Source organism: Nannobrachium achirus (assembly GCF_963921795.1).
Source record: "Nannobrachium achirus genome assembly, chromosome: 22".
NCBI classification, from domain to species: Eukaryota; Metazoa; Chordata; class Actinopteri; order Myctophiformes; family Myctophidae; genus Nannobrachium; species Nannobrachium achirus.
Window position 1 is genome coordinate 26,933,426 of NC_137829.1, and position 22,138 is coordinate 26,955,563.

General features: G+C 41.0%; 2 protein-coding genes across 2 annotated transcripts in view; one reads left to right on the plus strand and one right to left on the minus strand.

Annotated features, from left to right (window-relative positions):
- Positions 1–1,558: 1,558 nt before the first annotated feature.
- nfe2l2a (nfe2 like bZIP transcription factor 2a) lies at positions 1,559–11,649 on the minus strand. Its single transcript, XM_080753269.1, has 5 exons — positions 11,495–11,649; positions 7,612–7,875; positions 6,686–6,781; positions 6,377–6,559; positions 1,559–3,183 (listed from the first exon to the last, which is right to left on the minus strand). The coding sequence occupies exons 1-5, from the start codon at positions 11,513–11,515 to the stop codon at positions 1,942–1,944; spliced, it is 1,806 nt and encodes a 601-aa protein (XP_080609395.1). The 5' UTR covers positions 11,516–11,649; the 3' UTR covers positions 1,559–1,941.
- A 3,402-nt stretch (positions 11,650–15,051) lies between these two features.
- agps (alkylglycerone phosphate synthase) overlaps positions 15,052–22,138 on the plus strand; it is a 38,442-nt gene continuing 31,355 nt past the window's right edge. Inside the window, exons 1-2 of the mRNA XM_080753219.1 lie at positions 15,052–15,284; positions 20,590–20,679. Coding sequence (XP_080609345.1) covers positions 15,070–15,284; positions 20,590–20,679 — 305 coding nt within the window. The 5' untranslated portion in view covers positions 15,052–15,069. The remainder of the gene's footprint in view (positions 15,285–20,589; positions 20,680–22,138) is intronic.

Here is a 22,138-nt window from a genome sequence, read left to right on the forward strand (position 1 = left end):
TAGGTGTCTTGAACTACCTTTAATTTTTTGATACGATGTGGCGAAAAGGGTGATCTACACGGCCATGGACGAATTCCACCCCAGCCGGCATAGAGGACTATTGGACCTCATCTCGGAGCTAACAGTGGAGGGTGAGGTTCGATATGGTCTCATGAAAAACTTAAGGACTAAAGTTCCCGGGATTGGAAACGACGTGTATATATTATTTATTTTAATTGTTATTGAAATTTGAAAATAAGAGACAAATGTATTGAAAATCTGAAAGCCGGTGCCCCCCACCCCAAATAAAACATGGCAATTATTTTTTTCCATGATTTGACCAGATTTGCATATTTTGATGAGACATCCCAGGACATTGCTACATGCAACACGCAATGAAGAAGAACATGAGAACAGTAAAATAACTCAATGAAATAAACTACTAACACATGGTAAGTCTGTACATAAGCTCACACCAACACAACACTTTTATTGTACAGTAGTTCATGCCACCAATTAAGTTCATCGTAAATCGCTCTGTTGGAATTCGCTGTAGGATAGTATTTCTATAGGAAAAATGGGGCTTTGGCTCCAGACTTGTTTGCGTGAACTACTTTTTAACAGAAAATGATCACGTATAAATTGCTGGTGTTGTTAAATAAAATGTCTCCCACAAAGTGATTGGTTTATTTCTTATGGAAAGCTACTATCTACTACTGTGTGTTTTTAAAAGGGCATATTATGTAGGTTTATCAACTGTATGCAAAATGTTATTGGATTAGGATTATATTTAAAGTACTACACATTTGTTTTCTTCCGACTAAAAGGAACAAAGTTTCATTGTTTGAATTACTTGGAACTCACACAACTAAGGTATTATACACGTCTGCATGGTTTGGTGTTTACCGCAACTTCAGAAATTGTGGTTTCAGAAGAGCAGATGGGCTTGGTGTTCAAAGGTAGCATTTGTGTGTGAAAGTGCATGAAGAGCAAATAGTGATTGTGCAGGGCTTTGCTTTTGAATGGGTTTGTCCATGAAGCTATTGTGAAGTTGTCATGCATGATTCACATGGAGTGTATTGCACATAGCTGAACAATTGTTTGCTGTTGTGCAACATAATGAATGCAGTGGGTGTGATTTCCTTGGAGGGAATAAATGTTATAGGGCTTATTGGGGTTTTTTAGTATTACAGCTTATGGGACATGGCTTAGGTTAGGTTTAGTGCACTGTATAAGTTCAACTCAAATTCAGTTAAATTGAAAAATTGTCTTGAGATTATTGCTCAACTCTAACGGATAAAGTCCTGGTGATTGAGAAATGGGCTAAAGCCAAGGAATGTTGCCATTTTTGTTTCAGATTCTGTATAGGATTGCATTTTACGTGTCTTATTTTACCAGCCACATGGTATAGTGACTGAACAAAAAAACAAAAAAAAAGAAAGAAGGCAAGCACATGGTAAGTTATGTAATCATTCCTCAAACCATATGTCCATCTGGCATCAATCTACAAGCTGTGGCTGGCTACACCAAATCACACAATGTACAGTACACAGAAAAGGAGACAAACTGGCTATATGAATAGTTTATTGAAAAGCACATAAGTCGGGATTTAAAAAAAGACGGGAGCAAATCAAAACAAAGTTTATAAAACGATAAGTAACAGTGATTGAAACAAAATCATTAGCATACTAAAACAAACACACACATATATATATATATATATAGTACTGTACAATATATTTTCTCAATCTCAATAGCAAATAATGTTTATTTACAAACAATATTGGTAAAAGAATCTCTGGGCATATTAGAAAGCAGTACAAAAGTAAAATATCAAAAATATTACAAGATTAAAGAGTAAGCAAAAACTATATAATAGTTCTGCTGATCTATTACGCTTAAAGCCGAGCTACTACAAAGTTATTGCATAGTATTGTTACTATGATATAATGCAGTACCATATTATAAAGTAGATAAGTGCTTTTCTTTCGTCTTGATGAGTGTCTTTTTTATGCGAGGGACTAGGAAGACACTGCCGTCTCGGGTCTGTTGAAGGGAGTAGTCAGACGGCGAGTAGGGTTTCCCCTCCTCGTCTGTCAGCATGCTGAACACCTCCAGGTACAGACTGTTGAGCTGCTGTTTCATCTCCCGCAGGCTGCTGTCATTCTGGCTCTTTTCCTTCAGAAGGCGCTCCTTCTCCTCCTTCAGCGAGTCCAGGTCGTACTCGAGCCCCACAATGTTTTCCATCTTGCGCTTGCGGCAGTTCTGGGCGGCTACTTTGTTCTTCCCGCGGCGGCGGATGTCTCGGACCAGCGCCAGCTGGGCCTCGTTGAGTTGGTGCTTAGACATCATCTCGTTAAAGTCGTCCACAGGCAGGTTGATAATCATGTCCACAGTGAACGGTATTTGGAGGGCCTTGGCCCTCTGCTCGTCTCTGGAGAGACGTACCTCAGAGCGTCTCCTCTGCTTGTCTTTGGTGAATGGAGCTTGGCTGTGGTCAGTCTCCTCTACCAGCTCGGTCTTGTAATGTTTGGGGTTCTTTTCCTGCCCCTCGTTTGGCTGTCCTGAGATAGAAGCACCGAGCTGGTATCCATCCGGTTGGAAATTCAAGGAGAACATCTCTGAATAGTCAGATTCAGCACTCCCGGGGCTGAAGTCTATTTCTTCCATATCTGAGTCATTGTAGCCATAGGAACCATCATCATATACAGATTTCTCCGGGGAACTCGCAACAGGGCTTGTATTCAGCGAGATTCCAGAATCTGAATCTGGCAATTCAGACATCCTTTCCTGTTTGCAGCCGTTAAATGTATCTCCAGGTGAGAGGTTGTGTATGTCCGATTTAAAAGGAGGCTTGTTTGGTATAGCAGCCAAAGCTTTGCCTCCATTCCCCTCAAGGCCACTGCTTTCTTCTGTATTTAGAGTGGGGTTGGGGCGAAGTAGTATGTCGCAGAAAGCTTCTCCACTCAGGTTAGCACTTAATTGAGGGGCTTTCGTGGTCATCTGACTGATGTGATTGGGTGGGGCAACATTAGGGAAGGTCCCTTCAAATGCAGTAACATATTCAGGGGGGCAAACATCTATTGTGCTTGGCCCCACATTTGTCGGTGGGTAGAAATTGTAGTTTGGATCCTGCTCTTCAGGGCTGCTTGTAGGAAGATATGTTGTCTCCAGAGCATCCTCCATTTGCATGTTAATGCAATGCTAGAAAGAAAAGAGATTCATAATTAAAACAAAGTACAAGTACATCAGACAATGTAGTTACAACAGTTCTGATGCCAGCTTTTGTAAGGTACTGTGTAGTTGCATTAACCATGCCTACCATCCTGTTCTGATTTATTGAAGAAACATCTACAGTATAACCAAATTTGTCATGACATAGATCATCATTGGAGAAGACAAAAGGTCAAAAGTGAGTTAACATGTACTGTACATGTCTTCTAAGCTTTTCTAAGTAATGCAAGACGTTTCTAGGATCTAATCTAACCACAATGACAGGATACATCGGGTCACGTATAGGTTATTTCATTTGTCTCTTCTACATATACAGAGGTGTGAAAACCACGCTGATTAAATAAAATTGCAGTGTCATACCCGGTAGTGAGCATCAACATTTCTTTTCCAAGGCTAGTTAAACCTTCACTGCTAGCGAAGAAAGACTGCTAGAAAGTGTAGGTTTGTTGTTGACGTGGTTGATATGTATGGAGACCCAGGTCGCAATTTCATGATTTGGTTGTAAAAGTGCCAGATTATGACATGAAGCATATACAAAATTGCATTGATTGATTGCATAATATAACACAACCCAATACAAATTCTGACTATCCTTGAAATTATGAATGAAATCGTTTGGATTGTTTGAACTCTGTTTTGTCTTATTCAATGTAAAGTTAAGGTACCTGATAATTTGTCAAAACAAAGCTTAAAAACAAAGATGTGCACTTTAGTAGCCATGCATCATGACCTTCAAGACAAATAAAAAATAACCTAGATCAGGGGTCTTCAACAGGGGGTCCGGGACCCCTAGGGGGTCCTCAGACTTACTACAGGTGGTCCTCCAAATCTTTGAGTGATAGAAACTTGTTATCTTCTTTTTTTATATTTACTTTAGCTGAACATAGCAGATCTACAAGCTGTGAGCTTGTATATCTGCTATTTTCGGCAAAGAGGTTTGGTGTAGAAGGGAAAAAGAGCAGACCAAGTACAGAGTCAAAGGTCAAGTTTATTAAGTAGGCCTATGGATGGTTCAAGTGGTTAAATATCTGAAAACACAAATTGACATGAATCCAAAATACTGTACCCTGATGATTGTGCTATCAAACGATTAAACTATATGAAATCTCTGAAAAGGTTGTGAGGGTCCCTGCTTCATCTCTCGCTTAACTAAGGGGTCCTAGACCTGAAAACGTTGAAGACCCCTGACCTAGATGTTGAAGCAGCTCAAGAGTTACCACTATTGGGCATATTCACACAGTGGCCATTTAGTTTTTATGTCCTATTTGTGGGGTGGGGAACCCCATAACAGGGGCACTCTGTAGAGTTCCAACCTCTCGTTGTCATTTGTGTTAATGGCAATATGCAAAGTGGAGCCTGTTGATGCTTCATCGGAATCTCAAAGGAGGACCATATCCAAACAGATTTACTATGACAGGCAAAGAGGAGGAGTCATTTTTAAACTGGACGATATCAGTTTGGGAGACATTCGGTTTGTGACACTTGGGTCCAGTGAACTATGTGCACTATATAAGCTGGCTTCAAATAAAACAGCCAGCGCAGGCAGTAGTACGCTGTTACTCGTATGTGTGCATAACATACAACTCATAAACGAAGGATAATGAGTATCAAATCAGAAATGTATAAAGATGAGAGCTCAAAACTGGTAAATCTGGCACATGATGTCATAAAGAAATGTCAGACAACCCTCAAGAGAGGGCAGAATTCACCGTTTGTCAGCCTTCTGATTGGTTCCTGAGACTCCCTGACTGGCCAACCAGAAAAAACCATTCACTTTTTGCTATCGGGGGTGGAGTTTGTGCAGTGGAGAATGTTGCTTCAGGCTTTCAAGAACAGTCCGCACTGCGCGACACGGCATGCGTCTGGTACGGCCGCGATTTACGGCCGCGATTTCACTCAATATAATGAATAAGCTTCAACAAACTAGTTCACATGGACCTTATCAATGTAACTAAGAGTTACGATTGGGTACATATATTTTAAATGGGCAGAATTACGAAAAGCCAGCCTATTATGTGAGGAGACCCAAGATGCAATGTGCTTTCTTTTTCTATTTCTATACTCTCTCTGATCCAGAGGATTAAACATATTTTTAAATATATTTTCGGGGGGAAATTACTGTTTTGCTATGTAATTACTGTACCTTTTTCTTCCCTTTTTATTAATATCACGTAGATGTGTTTTTTTGGTACTTTATATAGCTGTAATGAGGCTATGAAGGAAAAAAAAATCCCATCCACTTCCACTATAAAAGAATCTGCAATAGTGATTCTGTCCCACTGGGATTAAACAAATTAAAACATATATTTTCGGGGAAACCCCCTGTTTTGCAATGTAACTACTGTACCTTTGTCTTCCCTTTTTATTAATATCACCTAGATGTTTTTCCTTTGGTACTTTAAATTGCATAAATTGCAATAATGAGGCTATGAAAAAAAAAAAATCCCATTCACTGCCACTATAAAAACAATCTGCCCAGGGTTAATGTCCCACCATAGTAACAGGGCAGAATGGGGCGGGATTTGCAAAAGCCTGAATTGGGCACAATGGCCCAGCAATTAGGCTACATGCAGTACTAGTAACCAGTGGAGTCACCTGAAGTTATTTGTGACTTTATGAGAAAGGAACAAAAATACGTTACTGACATTAGCTGAGGGTACATGCCACATAATGCAATGTACACAGCAAAACCCTGCATGTTAATTTAGTGTGAAATGTATTTATTTTTCTGTGTCAAATTGAAATGATTACAGACTTGCCTTTCTCTAGAACCATCAAATTACGAGAGTGATCTCTGGTTTCTCCTCAACCCCTACAACACATTTTTGACTGTTTATCCACTCCTACTCTGATGACGTCCGAACAAGATTGCGGGCGTGAAAACCATTCCTGAGCTATCAAGGTTATCAAGGCCACTTGCTACCAAGGCAATGAACTCAACACACCTTGGAAGCACCCACCCCACCTCTTCTGTGCTAGCTAATCCCAGACATGAAACCTAATCACTGGGTGCACCTGTGTCTGTATATGAGAGACCTCATTCATGTCTCGCATAGACACAGGGGAAGGCAAACAACAGTTGAGTGTGTCCTGTAATGTCTGGCCCCTGCCATTGAGGTTGTTAAAAAGCATTTGCGCTATTGAGGCTGGTGTTATACAGTACCTGCAGCTCAGGTAGGGACAAAAGCTCCATCCAGGCCTGCTCCAAATCTGGGGGGGTCCTCTGTGACAGGAGTGGGGCGGGGGAGAGGGGGCCCTGCTGCATCGTCGGCTGCTCTGGGGACATCATGATCTGGCTGTTGTTGGGGATTGGAGCAACGGTGGTGTCCAGGCAAGGAGAGGTGTTCTGCAAACACACCGGAGTACACTTTTAGACACAGGGCATAGCATATATATGTTTAATACTTAAGGTTTAATACTTATTATACTTTGGGTGTAATGTTACATGTACAGTATTAGTCAATGTCCTTACCTCTGTTTCTTCTACCAGGGGAAATGTCTCTGCCAGCAATTGCATACATTCATCAAAGGACATGGCTTCGCCATCCTCTTCTGGGAAGCTGGCATTCTGCAAAGGATGACATTTGAGTTAATGGTATTTTATATAATAAATGGATCTATCTACCTACCTACCTACCTACCTATTTTCCATAAAGATCGTGGAGCCGTTTCTAAAGAGCTGAACACCAATGCAAAACTACAGACCCAACTGTTTCCCTAATTATACAGGACTAGCCCTTACCCGTTCAAAGATATGAGCTCTGAAATGATGTGCAGTGTGTGGGTTATGGGATGTGCACTGTGCACACAGTATATGAGGGATGGAAAGTAACTTTAACTGGTGCTTGCATGCTAATATGTAGGAGCATCAATGCAAGAAATACCCGTTCCATTTAACGGCTACAGAGATACTGTGTACCGATCTGCATGATTTTTGGACAACATCTGTAACAGGGCCAGAACCCTGCCTGCACACACTGTGTGTGGGTTTGTGGGTTTGTGTGTGATTGTGCATGGCCTGAACAACAGCGCCCCTCCCTTAACATGTGTGGTCACAAAAGGTACTGTAGGCTAAATAGATATAGATACACCATAAAAATGCTAATATACAGCATACGATTTGTGAAAGTGACAAACGGGCTTCACAGTTATGTCAGGTGTGTTCATATGCTGATGGTGATGCGATTTCAGACCAATTGCTCCAGCCACCGAGGAGAAACGCTGTGACAGACAGACAGACACTCACTCACTCACTCACTCAGACATTCGCAAAATTATAGTATAGATGAGGCGATTACCTAGCTACCACACAGCTACAGTACACCCAATCAAGGGAGGGGGGGGGGGGGGGGAGTGGCCCAGTTGCTAACATGACTAATGATGGCCAAGTGCAGGTACCTGTGCCACCTCTAGAGGTGTGGTTGACACTGGCGGGCCACTGGATGGAGGGCGCCGTATGTATTCGCCTGTCTCTTCATCCAGCTGTAGCTGTGCTATCAGGGCCTTCTCTTGCTCCCTGAGCAGCTGCAGTCTCTTCTCCTCCTCCAGCTCACGCTGTCTCTGCAACTCGTTCTCCTTCTGCCGGTGGCTGTAGTCAAACACCTCTCTTCTGGCTCCCAGGTCAACGTCCTGCCTCCACAGAATGTCGATCAGCTCCATGCCCTGGAAAAAAAGAGAACAAATTTGAAGTGGTTTGGAGCATCACATGCCGCTGCAGCCACACTATCCTGCAGTGAGAATGCGATCGCTCCTGGAACAAGAGTGTCCCTGCTGTGAAGCTTGGCTACTGCACCTGCCACACCCTATCCCTTGGTATCTATTCTTTGACGACAATGCTGGGCATTAATGTCATGAGGAAGAAGCCACGTGAATAATAGATGTACTTCTCTGTTTCCTATCTCACCGTCACACACCAGGAAGAGACAGGCCTGCCCTTCTCACACTTGTGACTGTTCTCGTGAAGAAGACCAAAGGGAATTGATTATTCTTCATCCACGTGCAGGAGAGGAGTGACACTAACCAGTTAATTTGTCTCACATTTAAAACCTCTAATGGAGTGTATTTGTCATTACGCAAGGGTAATGACAAATATAAAGGCAGCTAATTCCTCACATTATCTGCATCTGAACAAGTTTTTCTGAAGTTGTTGAGTTTTCAGGGTGTAGTAGTTTCAAATGTGAGTTGCCAGATAGGTCCCACATAATAGCCTACTTGGAAACTGAAATGATTAATGTTTTGCAATGTAATACTACATTTTATTACTCAATTTATCTTTCATACGACTACAAACACATCTGATATATCTACAAAAGTTAATAAAAACAAATGAGTTAATACTAGGATCAAACGCTTAAAATTAGTTCACGTTACTACTCCCACTCATACTATTTATGTGATATGATGACTTATAACAAAGCATAACTGCAGTGGGAATATGTTAATATAATTTCCTGTCATAACACTTGGTCACTGAAAGCTGTGCGGTGTCTTTTAAGACAGGAATGTCCAGAGATAAACAGTGCTATGCTCTCCCATGGGCCTCTTAACGTTCATGAACACAAACCGTACGGAGGAAACCTTCCACATGGGCCCTTGAAGATTGCATAAACCCTACATATTAGGTCACAAGAAAACCTCTGACCATGTAACAGTTTATTGTAGGGCTTCACAATTAATCAAGTATAATCAAACATTATGTAATCTTGAGACATGGCAATTCATTCATATGTTATTTGGTCAGCTGTTGCACCTTGACCTTGTCTCTTTATCATTACACAATACTAACCAGAACATTAACACCTGCATCTTCCCCATCCATGAGGCTCACACATACAGAATAAATCAGAGGCCAGTAGAGAGACAATTTTACCAAAATATTATGGCAATAATCACAAGGAGCAACAAAGCATTAAGAAAAGTATTTTAGCCATTATCTTGTGGCCCTGGTTTATTACTTAGATTTGGTTACGTAAGAGGGAAAAAAAAACAATATAGGCCTAAGTACTACTGTATAAGCTGCCAAGTCACATGAGCAGAGTGGAGGAAGTAGGACAAAAGAAAATCCAAAAGCAGAACAAAATTACAAGAACAGGATGTGAAATCGGGGTGATGTACTATAAAGTACTCAGTTATTAGTGTGAAGTAAAAAATATATTTACTGGATATAAGACTTGGAAATCCTATAACTAGTACTAAATATCATCTGATCCCTCGCGTTTTGATTAAAAACCAAGATGAAGCTATGGTGTGATGAATCATGATTTGAAAAAGCAACTAATTTTAGTAAACATTCACAGCCATACTTATTTAAAGGCATGGTTGACAGAAAAGTTGTTTCTTCAACAGCGGCACAGCAAAATAAGAAGCCACTAACCCTCTTTACCTCAGTATTGCATCAGAGGCTGTATCAGTCCACGGGACCACTAGAGGATTAGACGTCACTACGGCTGTCTACTGTAAATCATACTCACCGAGTGAGAGGTAAGGCTACAACCAGACATTATGGCTGCCAAAGGTATGAGGAAGTGGTCTACAATGTCTTAAGGAGCTGGATAAATGCACCTCTTGAGGTCAGCTCTGTTTTCTACATTGAAAAACCACATTGTGTCCATTGGTCACAGCTCACAAGTCATACGAGGGACCTTGAAAACAATGCATTCCCAAAGAAGACTTGGCAGTTACATATAAGGAAAAGTTTCATTGAGCCCCTTGTTGTTGTAAACTTGACTTGTTAGGGGTCTGTTTTGAGAGGGGAGTGTGTAATCATTGTGTTATTGTTTATAACATTGTTTAAACTGTGGAATTGTGCAAAACTCTACAGACGTATTTCTGATATTAATTTATTCAAGGTGCGTACTACGTATTGTTTTAAGACACTGAACTGTCTGACTATGAAAGCAGGTGTCTGTCAGTGACAAGTTCAACTGCTGAGAGAACAAGGAAACTGTCTTGTGAAAATACCTTCCAGTTTCCTGGACATCACTTTTAGGCAAAGTAAACAATGCGTACTCATACAGGATGAAAAAAACATAATTATTTTTAAAACAATTGTTGGCACATCAAAAAGCAAATGTTGGCACATCAAAAGTCTCATTATTTATTTTATAAAAATAGTAAAGCCTTGAGACCAGTCATGAAACCATGCCAAACATTACTTCCCTGAGAGATTCTAATCTGGCTTTGTAGACTGGGTTGTTCATTTACCAACACCAACCTGACCCTTCAGAAAAAAATACCAACACCAACCTGACCCTTCAGAAAAACACAAGGGCATCTGAAAGGGGTCAGGGAGTAGCTTATTATACATCCATTCATCAGAATTCTGAGGACATCCACCCTTAACCAAGGATGATGAAATACATCACATGTTCTAGAACAATCCCCCAAAAACCAACATAAGAAATAAACTTGTATCACAACTAGGTACATCAAAATACAACATGTAGGGCCTACCATGTATGTATAAACACCTAAACATAAATAATAGCCTATATATTTAAAGCTCTTAAGATTATATAGATTATTATAATATCTACATCACATCCTTTCCAGAATCACGTGACTAGAGAAAAAATAGTTTTTACAAATACACTACATGTTTTTTATCTAATAAGATGCCTCTGAGGGGGGGTCAGCTTATGGTGGGCCCTGGAGAAGGCTATCTAACAAAAAATCATTCAGAATGGATCAAAGGTGGCCTGAACAGACATGGTCACATGGGGGGGGGGGGGGGGGGGGGGGGGTGTTGACGGACAACATGCCCAGACAAGTGAAAGCTTTGAAAGCACAAGATGTTTACTAAGGCAACGCTATATTACATTTACCCATTATATTATTTTATATCAGATATGTTTCAATACATATGCAGAAATCATACTGACAGATACGAAGTATTTTTCCCCTTCCCCTGCCGAGTAGTAGCCTTTGGTAGTAGCTGCTGAACTCGACAGTTCAGTCTTCAATGACTTGCAGAATTGAACGTAAGATAGTGGACATTAACAGTTCTTTTGAACTCTTAATGTCCACTATTATATGATGATCTACGTCAGACTAGGCCTAATTAGGTTTTGTAATAGGGTAACTACGCAGCGTCTGGACTCGACTGGACTAGGCATAGGCTATATCGTATCGATTATGGCCCAAATGTAACAAAAAGTTTACCTGGGCTATGTCCTACATAGAAATCTCTCTAATCTGATTATTTATTTTCAACAGCCAATATGAAACAGCTGACATATTTGAAACGTTATTCACATTAAATAAGATGATTATAAATAATTACCTGTTGATGTATTTCCATCATTATTATGGAGATCTGTTCTCACGGAGAGAACCGTCTCTGTGATCAAAAATGTATTTGTATTCCTCAGTTCCACTTGAGAATTGTGATCAAGTCCGAAAGCAAGAAAGTCCAGCGGAACAACGTTTGGCGATGAGAGAAATATTCCTTCTAATCTATTGAAAATTACGGAAAACCCCAAGCAGCACGATGGCCCTGCCCACAAGTTGCGGCAGCCAGTCAAGCGCTCACTAGAAGAGCAGCGCTGGGATCGTCCCCTTCAACGTCCTATGAGGCGATAAGGGCTGTGCGTGCATGTGTAGTCCACTAGGCTGGGCTGTGACTGCCTCCTCTTTATCTGATCACATCACAGTTGCTAAACAAGAAATGTAGCTACACCACAATTGTGTGGGTGAAACTATATATAGTTTTAGATGTATTTATAAGAATGTGCATAGATCGATAGGTCTACACTGTACAGGAACAGCTTATCACACCAGACACTGGAAATTGTAAGCCATAGGCTACATTAGTTTATAGAGTAGACATTTATTGAGGCATCGAGACCTAAACTGAACCCCCCCTTAACCTTTTCTTTCTTTTTTTATACATTGGGTTGGTCGGTCCGTGGTGTCCCATGATCAGCTACGTAGGCCTTTCTGTAGGTGATGCAAAAATGTCGAGATACTAGGCCTGCACTACACAATTTAGTCTGGTGAATAGCGACTCCCTCTGGTTGCCATGACTTGACATGGAGACTGTCTGGGGCCCTGGGGCCCCAATGTCCCGTACGGACATGATGTTGTTAGCCTACATGTGGAGAGTGGAGAGACGCATCACTGCGACCCTCTGGCACAGACATTAATGCCAAAAGGGTAAATAGAGACTTTGGTTTGACAAAGTAGGCCCGTGCCTTTGTTTTAAATAGACAACATTCCCTGTTTTAAAAATGTTTATGATTGAAAATAGATACCGGTACGTTTTCCCCCTTTATGCCTAAAACAGCGTTATGTTCCGAATTCACAATGGCTGAATGGCCTCTCGTATTAATAGACCTACGTGTCGATATGATAGGCCTATACTTGCAAAGTTCTATTCTATTAATGCCAAACATTCTCGCACCTTGGCGTAAACAAGAAGCTGAATTGTGCTATGATGAAGTAGCATTTGAAAGACGTCGAGGTAATATGGAGCACTTAAGTACTTGCTCTTGCACCTATGTGTAAAGATCCTCACACTGGTGCAGCCCACTGGCTGTGCCACTGCGTGAAATTACACCAAAAAAGAGACTCTCTTTTTTTCTCTCTCTCCCCCTCAAGCGCGTTCATGAACACGCGTTCACGTTTGGCAGCTCCACGTCGACATTCTTCCAGCTGCAGATAGTGAACTGCACAGTACTGAAAGAAGAAAGGTAAAAGCGGCATAAGGCACCTTACAGTTAGTATACTGCAAGTCCACAGACGAACATCAACCGCCGTGAAAACAGCCTTGTGACTGGTAGCTCATAACGGACAACATTGTTTTCAGATAGCTTTTTCTTTTTGCATTTTATGAGCCACACTATTTTCCCTCGTGCTTGGATTGCAGCTGGTCACTTGCGTCTACCTCTATCAGGTACAGTATGACTCAAATAACCAACTTTTTCGCTTTTTTACGTGTCAAAAATGTCAAGAAATATATTGTCACAATAATGACTTAAACATGATAGCACTGTTTGTTTCACTGCCTTATTTGAACCTTTAAAAGTTGCTGCCAATTAACTGCTGCTGCTGCTGCTGCTGCTGAATTAGCAAGTCTCCACTACCTTTAAACATACATAACTCCATATCTGGATCTCACTTGACAGTGCATATTTATTACATTTTAAGGTTTATCCACAGTAGCCTACTTTTAGGGGAGAGTCCATTCTCCATTACTCAATTCAGAAAGTTGTTAAAGTTCAACAGGTAGGATCATCATACACAAGGGCATAGCTCTCTGAGTAAGATCATTCCTACAAAGTAAAAAGTATATCCAAATGTGTGCTCTTATTGGCCACCGATTGGAGACACTGGCCTAAATGTTAACTTTATAGCAATAGCATTGAAGGTGGTCATGGTTGAATTGGTATGCAAATACATGTCATGCTCTCTGGTCAGCTACAAAACCATTTGTTATCTAATCATTAGTAATACTAATTGGGGATCATGTGCAAGAATCACTAAAGATGTGCAGTGCCTTAATCTGTGTATATGGGTCAAGTAAAGACTTGTCTCACATCCAGTGATTAAAGTCAAAGCATTCACGTTTTGGCTATACTTGTGGGACTCAAGTATTACTCAATGTGAAGGTTGGGTTGAAAGTATATTGCTTACATAAAGTTGAAAGTTGTGTATGGGGTTCAATAAAATGAGGAGTGCTCTGTTTTGTTTTGTGTGCATTAATCCAGGTTAAAGGAGCAGGAGCAGTGAGTCGTGAGGTGGCAATGGCCTGCACAAAGAACAAACCAATGAGGTGGCACTGACTTTCCAAATAAAGTTCTGTGATACACTTAGACTCTAATTGTTTGCAGTCAGTGCATTACAGAACTTTGTTTTGTGAGTTAAATACCCTGGCCTGTCGGGAAACAAATCAACACCTGGACTATCATCATTTCACAACATTGATTATGTATGATTTCTGTCAAGTTTGACTGTTTTGTGAAATAAAGATTGCTTTTTTTAAAACAAGTCTTTCTTGCAGGTTTTATCACTCTGGTATTATGATGATGGTAAATAGCAAACATGCTGCATTTGATTTATATAAGCCTCTGTATTGCATCATTACTGTGTGCCATATGGAAACAGTAGTCATACTGGTCATGTGACTGGAGGTGAGGCAGAAAGGTAAATAGAAAAGTGAAAGGGGTTATGGGTTTTCTCAGTTTCAGACCATTTCACAAATACAAAGGTGTACTGTAACAGTATACCATAAAATAAACCTTAAATTGATGGTATTAGTAATAAGCGTATGTCTCTGAGGCTGTTTATCTATCTATCTATCTATCTATCTTATAGGCCTACGGCTGTTCACCATACATAGAATAGGCATAGACCTAAATAGACCATTTACATAGGCTACAGTATAATTATAGCACTGCCACGATGCAAGGAGACAGCATTGCACAATTTTACAAGGGTAATTGCAGACAGACAGATCTTTGGTTCCATATGGTTCAATCCACTGCATTCATTTCAGTCACTGTCAGTCTCAGAAATATGAGCAAGCATAATCGTTTTAAGATTTGATGAAGACTAGCTGATATGGAGAATTACATTCTAGGTGAATTACACTTGTGTGTCAACATTTCAAACAGACAAAACGGGCACTCTAGTCTCATTGTGGATTCGGATTGCATATAGTGTATACTGAATCTGATCACAGTATAACAGCTTAAATACTGTCATTAACACAGATTCTGAGCAGATCTGCAAACAACCAGTAAGCATTGCAATGCATGACGGGACACAGCACTACGATACCTCATATCCTACTGTACATAAGTGCGCTGACCTCTGACAGACAGACGCTACCCCTCCCTTCACAAACACGGAAGCAGCATGGCGTCAAACGGCAGCAGCAGCTCCGACAGCCAGCGGATCAAAGCACAGCAAAGACTGAGGACCATCGCTGGACACCTACAACAACAACAACAACAACAACAACAGAGACCTGTGGACGGAGCCTCGGCTGTCGTGGCCGTTGAGTGCCAAGCAGAAGGAGAAGGAAACAAGCCAAATGTCGCCAGCAGTACGAGGACGGTGCCAAGGAGGAGGTAAAGGCTGGGGTTGAAGCTGGTGGAGGATAGTGATGTGTGTGTCTGTAGTCTTTAGCACATCATCACCAATTCGCTCTAAAGCGATTCTACGTCGCCAGTGTGATGTCATGTATTGATTCCGCGTGTCCCCTCTTCTTTCAAGCTGCTGGGACAAATCGGTGCACAAATTGGTTAGCCTCAGTTAGCCCGTTAGCACAAACAAAAGTGGCCATTCATTCACTATGAAGTGGGTGCGGCTGCTGGACTATTCGCTAACGTTCAGTCAAGTGTCCATTTGGTCATTTTTTTACCGATAACAATCCTAATGAAAATCTTAAACATTACTCACCTTTGCTATATTACAGACTTTTAGGTACTGGTCAAACTATTCGATTGCAGTCTGGATGTTGTTGCATTGCTAAGCCAGTATGTCTCACTCTCATCTTCTGCGTTTCTGTAGCAGATACAAGTAGTTTGGTAGTATTCAAGTGACTTTGCTTCATCTTTGCAATTCCCTGTTGAATTCAATAACACACGCATTGATCGTTTCTCGGTCAAGTGTCAATTTAACCGGTGTAGCGTAATTCTGCTTGCCAGACAGACATGTTAACTACTAAGGTTATGTGATATTCTATAAATTATTTACATCGATGTTGAATTAAATCAGTGCACCCTGCACTTACATTTACTCTGGCTTTATTTGTTTACTTCAACCCATTGCACACCGATGTGTGCCATTTATTATGACATTCACCAAAAGTTTAGTAGGCCAAAACTTTTCCATCTTTAAAACTGATCTGATTGGTTAAGATGGTGGTCTGACTTTCAACCTACGAGGCGCTCAACTCCTTTTGAGGAAGTGACCACGCTGCACTGACATCTAGTGTCAGCCTCGGATAAATAACAAAGTGTTTTTATTGACAAAATAACCATTTAAACAGAGCTGTAGGGGGAATAAGTAATTCCCCATGAGAATGAACACTATTTGTTCTGGTCGACATGACATTCTGATAATAAAGTTACATGTTTTGTCTTAGAATACAATCTATTCCACAAAATTTGTGGAATCATTTAATGATTGGGTGTGGGGGCCGGGGTGAACCATTTTATCACATGGAAAAGTCTAGACCAAGGTCCCATTGTTCACCAATAAAACAAAACAAGATAATATTTAGAATTGACCATGCTTTAGTTCAACTTTCCCCCAGTTTCCCCCTTTCTATTTGTGGTGTCTGGAAAGTTGTGGAAATGCTACTTTTCTGGGTGGTTTAGGTGGAAAGCCTGATTCACCAGTTTAGTGTGGTCTCTCTCTAAAATGTAACCTCGGTGATAAAATGTTTGCCTCGGGTTGTTTCAGAGACTGTTTCAGTTTGTTTTATGTGAAGATTACCTTAGTAGGCGATCATCACTTGCACACCCTACAAAAAATGCATAATGCTGCACATTTTTTTGTTTTGAAATGAGCACGCAGTATGATTTTTCTTTTTCTAAACAGCAATATTCAAATTTTTGTGATGGCGGGTAATCCGGGTATTATTTTATCAGTCTAAAGCCCAGTGCACTGCACACCAATGATTAATTGCAATGCAACTAGTTGCAACTTGGAACCACTTGCAAGATATTGCAGCGGTCTGAATTGACCTGTTGCAGGTCGTCATAGTTGGGTTAATGTTCCAAGTGGTTGAGACTAGTTGTGATGTGACGCATTGGTGTGGACTGGGTTTAAAGAGAAACTCATTCAAACAAATCTCTGTGTTGCTTACCCATAACCAACATGGAGGTTCATTGTTGAAATGTCTGATTAAGCACTACAGCCTATACTTAATGATTATGATCTTGTAGATATGCTATATATGCAACATTTTCCCAAAATATGGGTGTCAGGGTTAATGGGAAGTATGGTGAAAATGTGATATCAAATATCATCAGTGCGTCCACAAATGGATTGACACTTATATTACACAGACACATAATGTGTACTCTGTATCAGCGTTCAATTTGTAGACTAAAACTATGATGAAAAATGTCTGACTACCTTTTTTTTCTGATGAAAAACTGAATAAAAAGTAAAAACTAAGCTATCATCACTAAAACTAAGACCAAATATATCCACAAGTTTCCTATGTCCCATGAGCCCTTGCGTGAATAGTCTTGCGTGGCCAGACTGTTGCCTAACGCGATTTGCAAATGCTCCCGGCATACAGTCTGGGAGACGGAAATAAAAACGATGAGTGCGAGATAAAGCAGATGTGGTGCTCCCTTGGTGCAGTAGCAATAACAAGTCCTACTGGAAGCATTATGTCTCCTTTCAATATTTTTGGGGGCGTTATTTCGTCTTTCTCTGGTGTTTTTGGTGTTACTTCCATGATGTTTACAAATGTTTTCTTAACCTACACCCATAACAAGAATATGCCGCTCGACTTACTCTGTCTGTGCGAGTGTTTCTGTTACGTTTCCAATGGGACTACAGTTCAGTGCAGCAGTGACTACTTCCGATATTCGCCGTTCGGGAGCTGTCGTTCCAGACTCTATCCACAACTTTCCAACATCCCATCGTGCATTGCGCAGAATGTGCAGGCAGCTTCCGGCGCCGCAGCCGAGAGTGATCTACAAGCTCACAACGGTTGCATCTGCGACGCGACCTTGTATGTCTGCTGTTAACCGGAAGTGTCCCGCAAATAATGCTACAGTATATTCTCGCGGAAACAGGTGGATATAGCATTCGGAGATTGTGGAATAGTTGTCTGGCTACGCAAGACTATTGCGTGAAAGGTGGGCATCACTTCCTGCTCCTCAGCTGTTTCATTCTTACTGCTGTGAGCCGGTGGCCTGTCATACCTGAATCACTGCAAGTTGATTACGTGGTGCATTGTTGAATCCGCTGTGTGGAGGAAGTGGAGCACACATTTTTCCCCAGTAAGCTCACTGGGAAACTTGTGGATTGACTTTCGTCAACAAATAAAAACTAGTAAATGTTAAACTTAAAAATGGAAGACCTAGTGGAGAAAAGATCCTGTAGTAAAGTACATTTATGTTTTCAAAAAAGAAAAAAGTGATAAAAAAAGAAAAAAGTGATCCAGGCACTCAAGTTTAAAAAAGGAGGAACAACATTATTTCAGTGTTTAAAAACCGACATGTTTCGACCAGAGGCTGGTCATCATCAGGGCTGTGTACTGTACATTTATGTTTTGTTGCATTTGGGTGTTGCGCTCTGACATTGGCATATCTATAAGCTTGTGAGCTTGTAGATCTGCTATTTTCAGCATACAACCAAGTGTAAAATCAGCCATTAGGACACAATCAAGGCACGCCAACATACATTTTAGTTGACAAAACTGTAGTTTTAGTCTACTAAAAAAAGTATATTTAGTCGACTAAAACTAACTCTAAATTTGCTGTCAAAATCAACATTACTCTGTATTTATATTGGTGACAATAAGGCACAGTCAGAGAGCCATGGACCAGCTGCATGTGACTGATTGGTAATTAGGCCTACACCACTATCCCTGTCCATAGATAAAAGCTGACCATACTTTCACTGCGCCCTCCGTGCATTTGCTGCCCTTTTGGCTTATAAATCTCCTGTCAGTACCTGTGTCATCTCTTGACAGGACATCATTGCAAAGGAAGGATTCATGAAAAGTATAATTCGGCGTGTCTCTGTTTCTGCTCCAGCCACTAATTTATAGTGAACTCCACATTGGTGGGAATTAATCATTATCATTGCTTTTACGCCACTATGTTGACATCCCATCCTAAGGGAGAGACCTACTTATGGTCTCTCCCTGTGTGTGCAGGAAGAGTAGCGTTTCTTGTTTGTGCATGTGAAATCTAGTATTTTTAGGTTATATTTAGTCTTCCCATTTAGTACATGAAAGCAGTGCCTTTTTTAAGATTCTGTTTGTGCAGTTATTGATAGGACAGTAGACTGACAGGAAATGGGGGGAGAGACGGGGAGTGACAGGCAGCAAAGGTCATCCCGATCGGGAATCGAACCGGCGCCGCCGCCAGGCATCCATGCCTATGTGGCAATGCCTAAGTGGTATTCGCCTGGACCAGTAGGCCAGCAGGCACCCCATACAGTGACCTTTTAAGTACAGACATGGACCAACTTCGTTGTACAACAGTGTCACTCACTGAAGATTGGTTTCTCTCTGCAAGCAACGCCATTGTGCGCTTAATATTATGCCACAACTAATCAATCCATGAACCAATCAGCTCTAGCTCTCTTTTCCTTTCTTTACCTGACACTATTTACATTCTGTGTTAAACTTGCACTCCAGATTGACTGTGTGGCGGTGGCCTTATGATGATCCATTATCATTATTTTCCACCACTGCAGGGCTAGTGGGTGGTGGATTAGGCTAGCCTAGCTGTCTTGTTGGCTCAGTTGTTTTAATGTGTTGCTCCTGCTCCTCCTGCTAAACGTTACCATGACAACAGGCTGTGGTTACCAGCGTGTGGAGCTCTGTGTAGTAGCTAGCACCATATTCCCTGGGTGCTAGCTAGCTACTACACAGGTTATCTGTAGGTGTAACTATCTGCAACCATATGGGACTATGAGAATTACATGGCACGACTATCATGTCAAAAATAATATATTTAATAGAAAATATGCTTGAAACTCTTAAAATACTTACTTGTTAAAATATTTAACCCCAGCATCCATATTCTGGGGCAGAACATTTCCCAAAAATGGCAGATCTACAAGCTCACAAGTAGATTCTGGCAAAGAGATTTGGTAGAGAGTGAAAAAAAGACTGTATCAAGTACGTTCTTTACTGGCGTGTTTTAAGAATTATAGAGGGTTTAAGTGATACCGGAAAAGGATATGCAGCTCGGCAAAGGTGAATTGATCATCCGATCCCAGTGTATGACGGTGGACATTTGATGATAAATTAAATCTCCACGATATGATTGAGTTTTTTTTCTTCATGATAATAGTATACTTGGTCCCCTAATCTGTTTTCCCTCTACACCAAATATATTTGCAGAAACTAGACGATCTACAAGCTCACTTGATGTTGCAACGCATTGTGACTCAAATGTTTTCCCACTGCATATTTTTGCACAATGTTTGCCTATTATAACATTGCCAGTTCATGTGGATAAAAAGGACTATTGACCAATGACAACATTGTACTGTAGCTTCCAGTATATTCTCCTGACATTATTGGCCTCCACAAAGTGGACTATATCATGTCAATGTGACTTCTTCTGATATATTCTGATCTATCTATTATTCCATGTCCCCCTCTTGATTTCAGCAACTGTCAACTGCATGAGTCACCATTTTAAAATTGCCAATCTTTGTTTCCCACAGGCAAGAGGTTATGAAATGGAATGGCTGGGGTTACAGCGATTCCAAATTTGTCTTCAACAAGAAAGGTCAAGCTGAATTCCTTGGCAAAAGGTAGTATGCTATTACATTTATTTTTTGACAACTAATGATATAGGAAAACTAATACCAGATCATTGACTAACTGTTAATCTTATTTTGGTGTGGGAAATGCATACTGGTTTCGGTGTACCTTTTGTGTGCGCGTGTATCGTTATTCCAGACACCTATTTTACTGTATTTCCACACACAAGTACCAGCAGGTATGCTGCAATGTACATTTTCACAAGCCATACTATAGCAACAATGCTGCTGAAACCACTGCTTTCCTCTCCTACACTCACAAGAATGTGGTGCTACTGCCATCTAGTGGTTGGCATTTGAATTGGTCATTGTCAACTGAGAAGGTCACTCACTGGCTGTGATTGTTAGCCTTTCTTTTACTCTGTTGCTAACAGAGGGATGTTGTGTCCCTTAGACCATTCATATACTTTAAAATTGATGGAACCTGTTATGTTACTAATTATCTATACATCTCTTGGAGCAGTGATTTAAACATTTCCTCCAATCTTTAGTGACACAGTAAAAACCTCTGCTTGATCTTGGATATTGCAGAGTGCCAAAATGGACCAAATAGACCTTGATTACCTAATAAGATCTGTTGACCTGTAAAGAAGTTCCATTTGAGTCCATTTTACATGACTCGGCGTTAAACTAACACCAAGGCTTTTACTGTGCAGACTTGGCTTCAGTTAACTATGGTTCCAGAATGGATCACTCTTTTTATTTGGCATCTTCTGTTCTACACCTTTTTATCTCTGTCAGCAGCAGAGGCACCAGCAGAGATGGGTCTTGTTTTTGTAATCATGATGTATGGGTTTTTGAACAGACAGGCCTGTCTGTCAGGCTGCAAACACAGGGATCTGATCCACTGTGTGCCTGCAGAGCTGCATTTTGAGTAATACATCAAATAGAACGGAATGTTGCAAAGCAAATGTTTCCCCCTTCTTTTTCTTTTTTTATTTGAGATATTGACTTGAAACAGCTTTGGGTTTTTTATGCTCGGGCCATCTCGACTGAAAAGCAAACTTGGGCCACGTTACAGTAGCCCAGGCTGAATGCAAGTGAATATTCTCCTCCTCCCTCCTGCCTCTCCCCCTCAGCTCGCTGTGACAAGAGGCTGTTTTCATTAAAGAGTGTGCTTCATGGTCGCTTGGACAGAAGCAGACAACAGTCCCCCTGATGGGGTGGCCCAGGCTGTGCCAGCGGCTCAATTATGCAAGGACAGCTCCGAGCTATTGCACGGACAGCACCGCCACTGATGCTCTGCTGCTTGCCCAATAACCGCACACTCTATTCTCATTAGACACAGGGCTGCCTCGACCAGTCGCACACTGAAACACGTTTAAGAGTGCAGAAACTTGATTTTGGTTATCTTTTTTGAATTTTGTAGTAGGGCTGGGTGATATGGCCAAAATTCTAATATCACAATATTTTTGACCAAACATATCAATATTTATGTTGTGATAATATT

What these genes read in the sequence shown, in the direction of transcription:
- nfe2l2a (XM_080753269.1), bottom strand. Translation starts at nt 11,515, where the DNA reads ATGATGGAAATACATCAACAG. An exon ending in TGATGGAAATACATCAACAG is followed by an intron (nt 7,876 to 11,494) that starts GTAATTATTTAT and finishes CTTTTTTTCCAG; the next exon opens with GGCATGGAGCTGATCGACAT. An exon ending in TGTCCCTACCTGAGCTGCAG is followed by an intron (nt 3,184 to 6,376) that starts GTACTGTATAAC and finishes TTTTCTTTCTAG; the next exon opens with CATTGCATTAACATGCAAAT.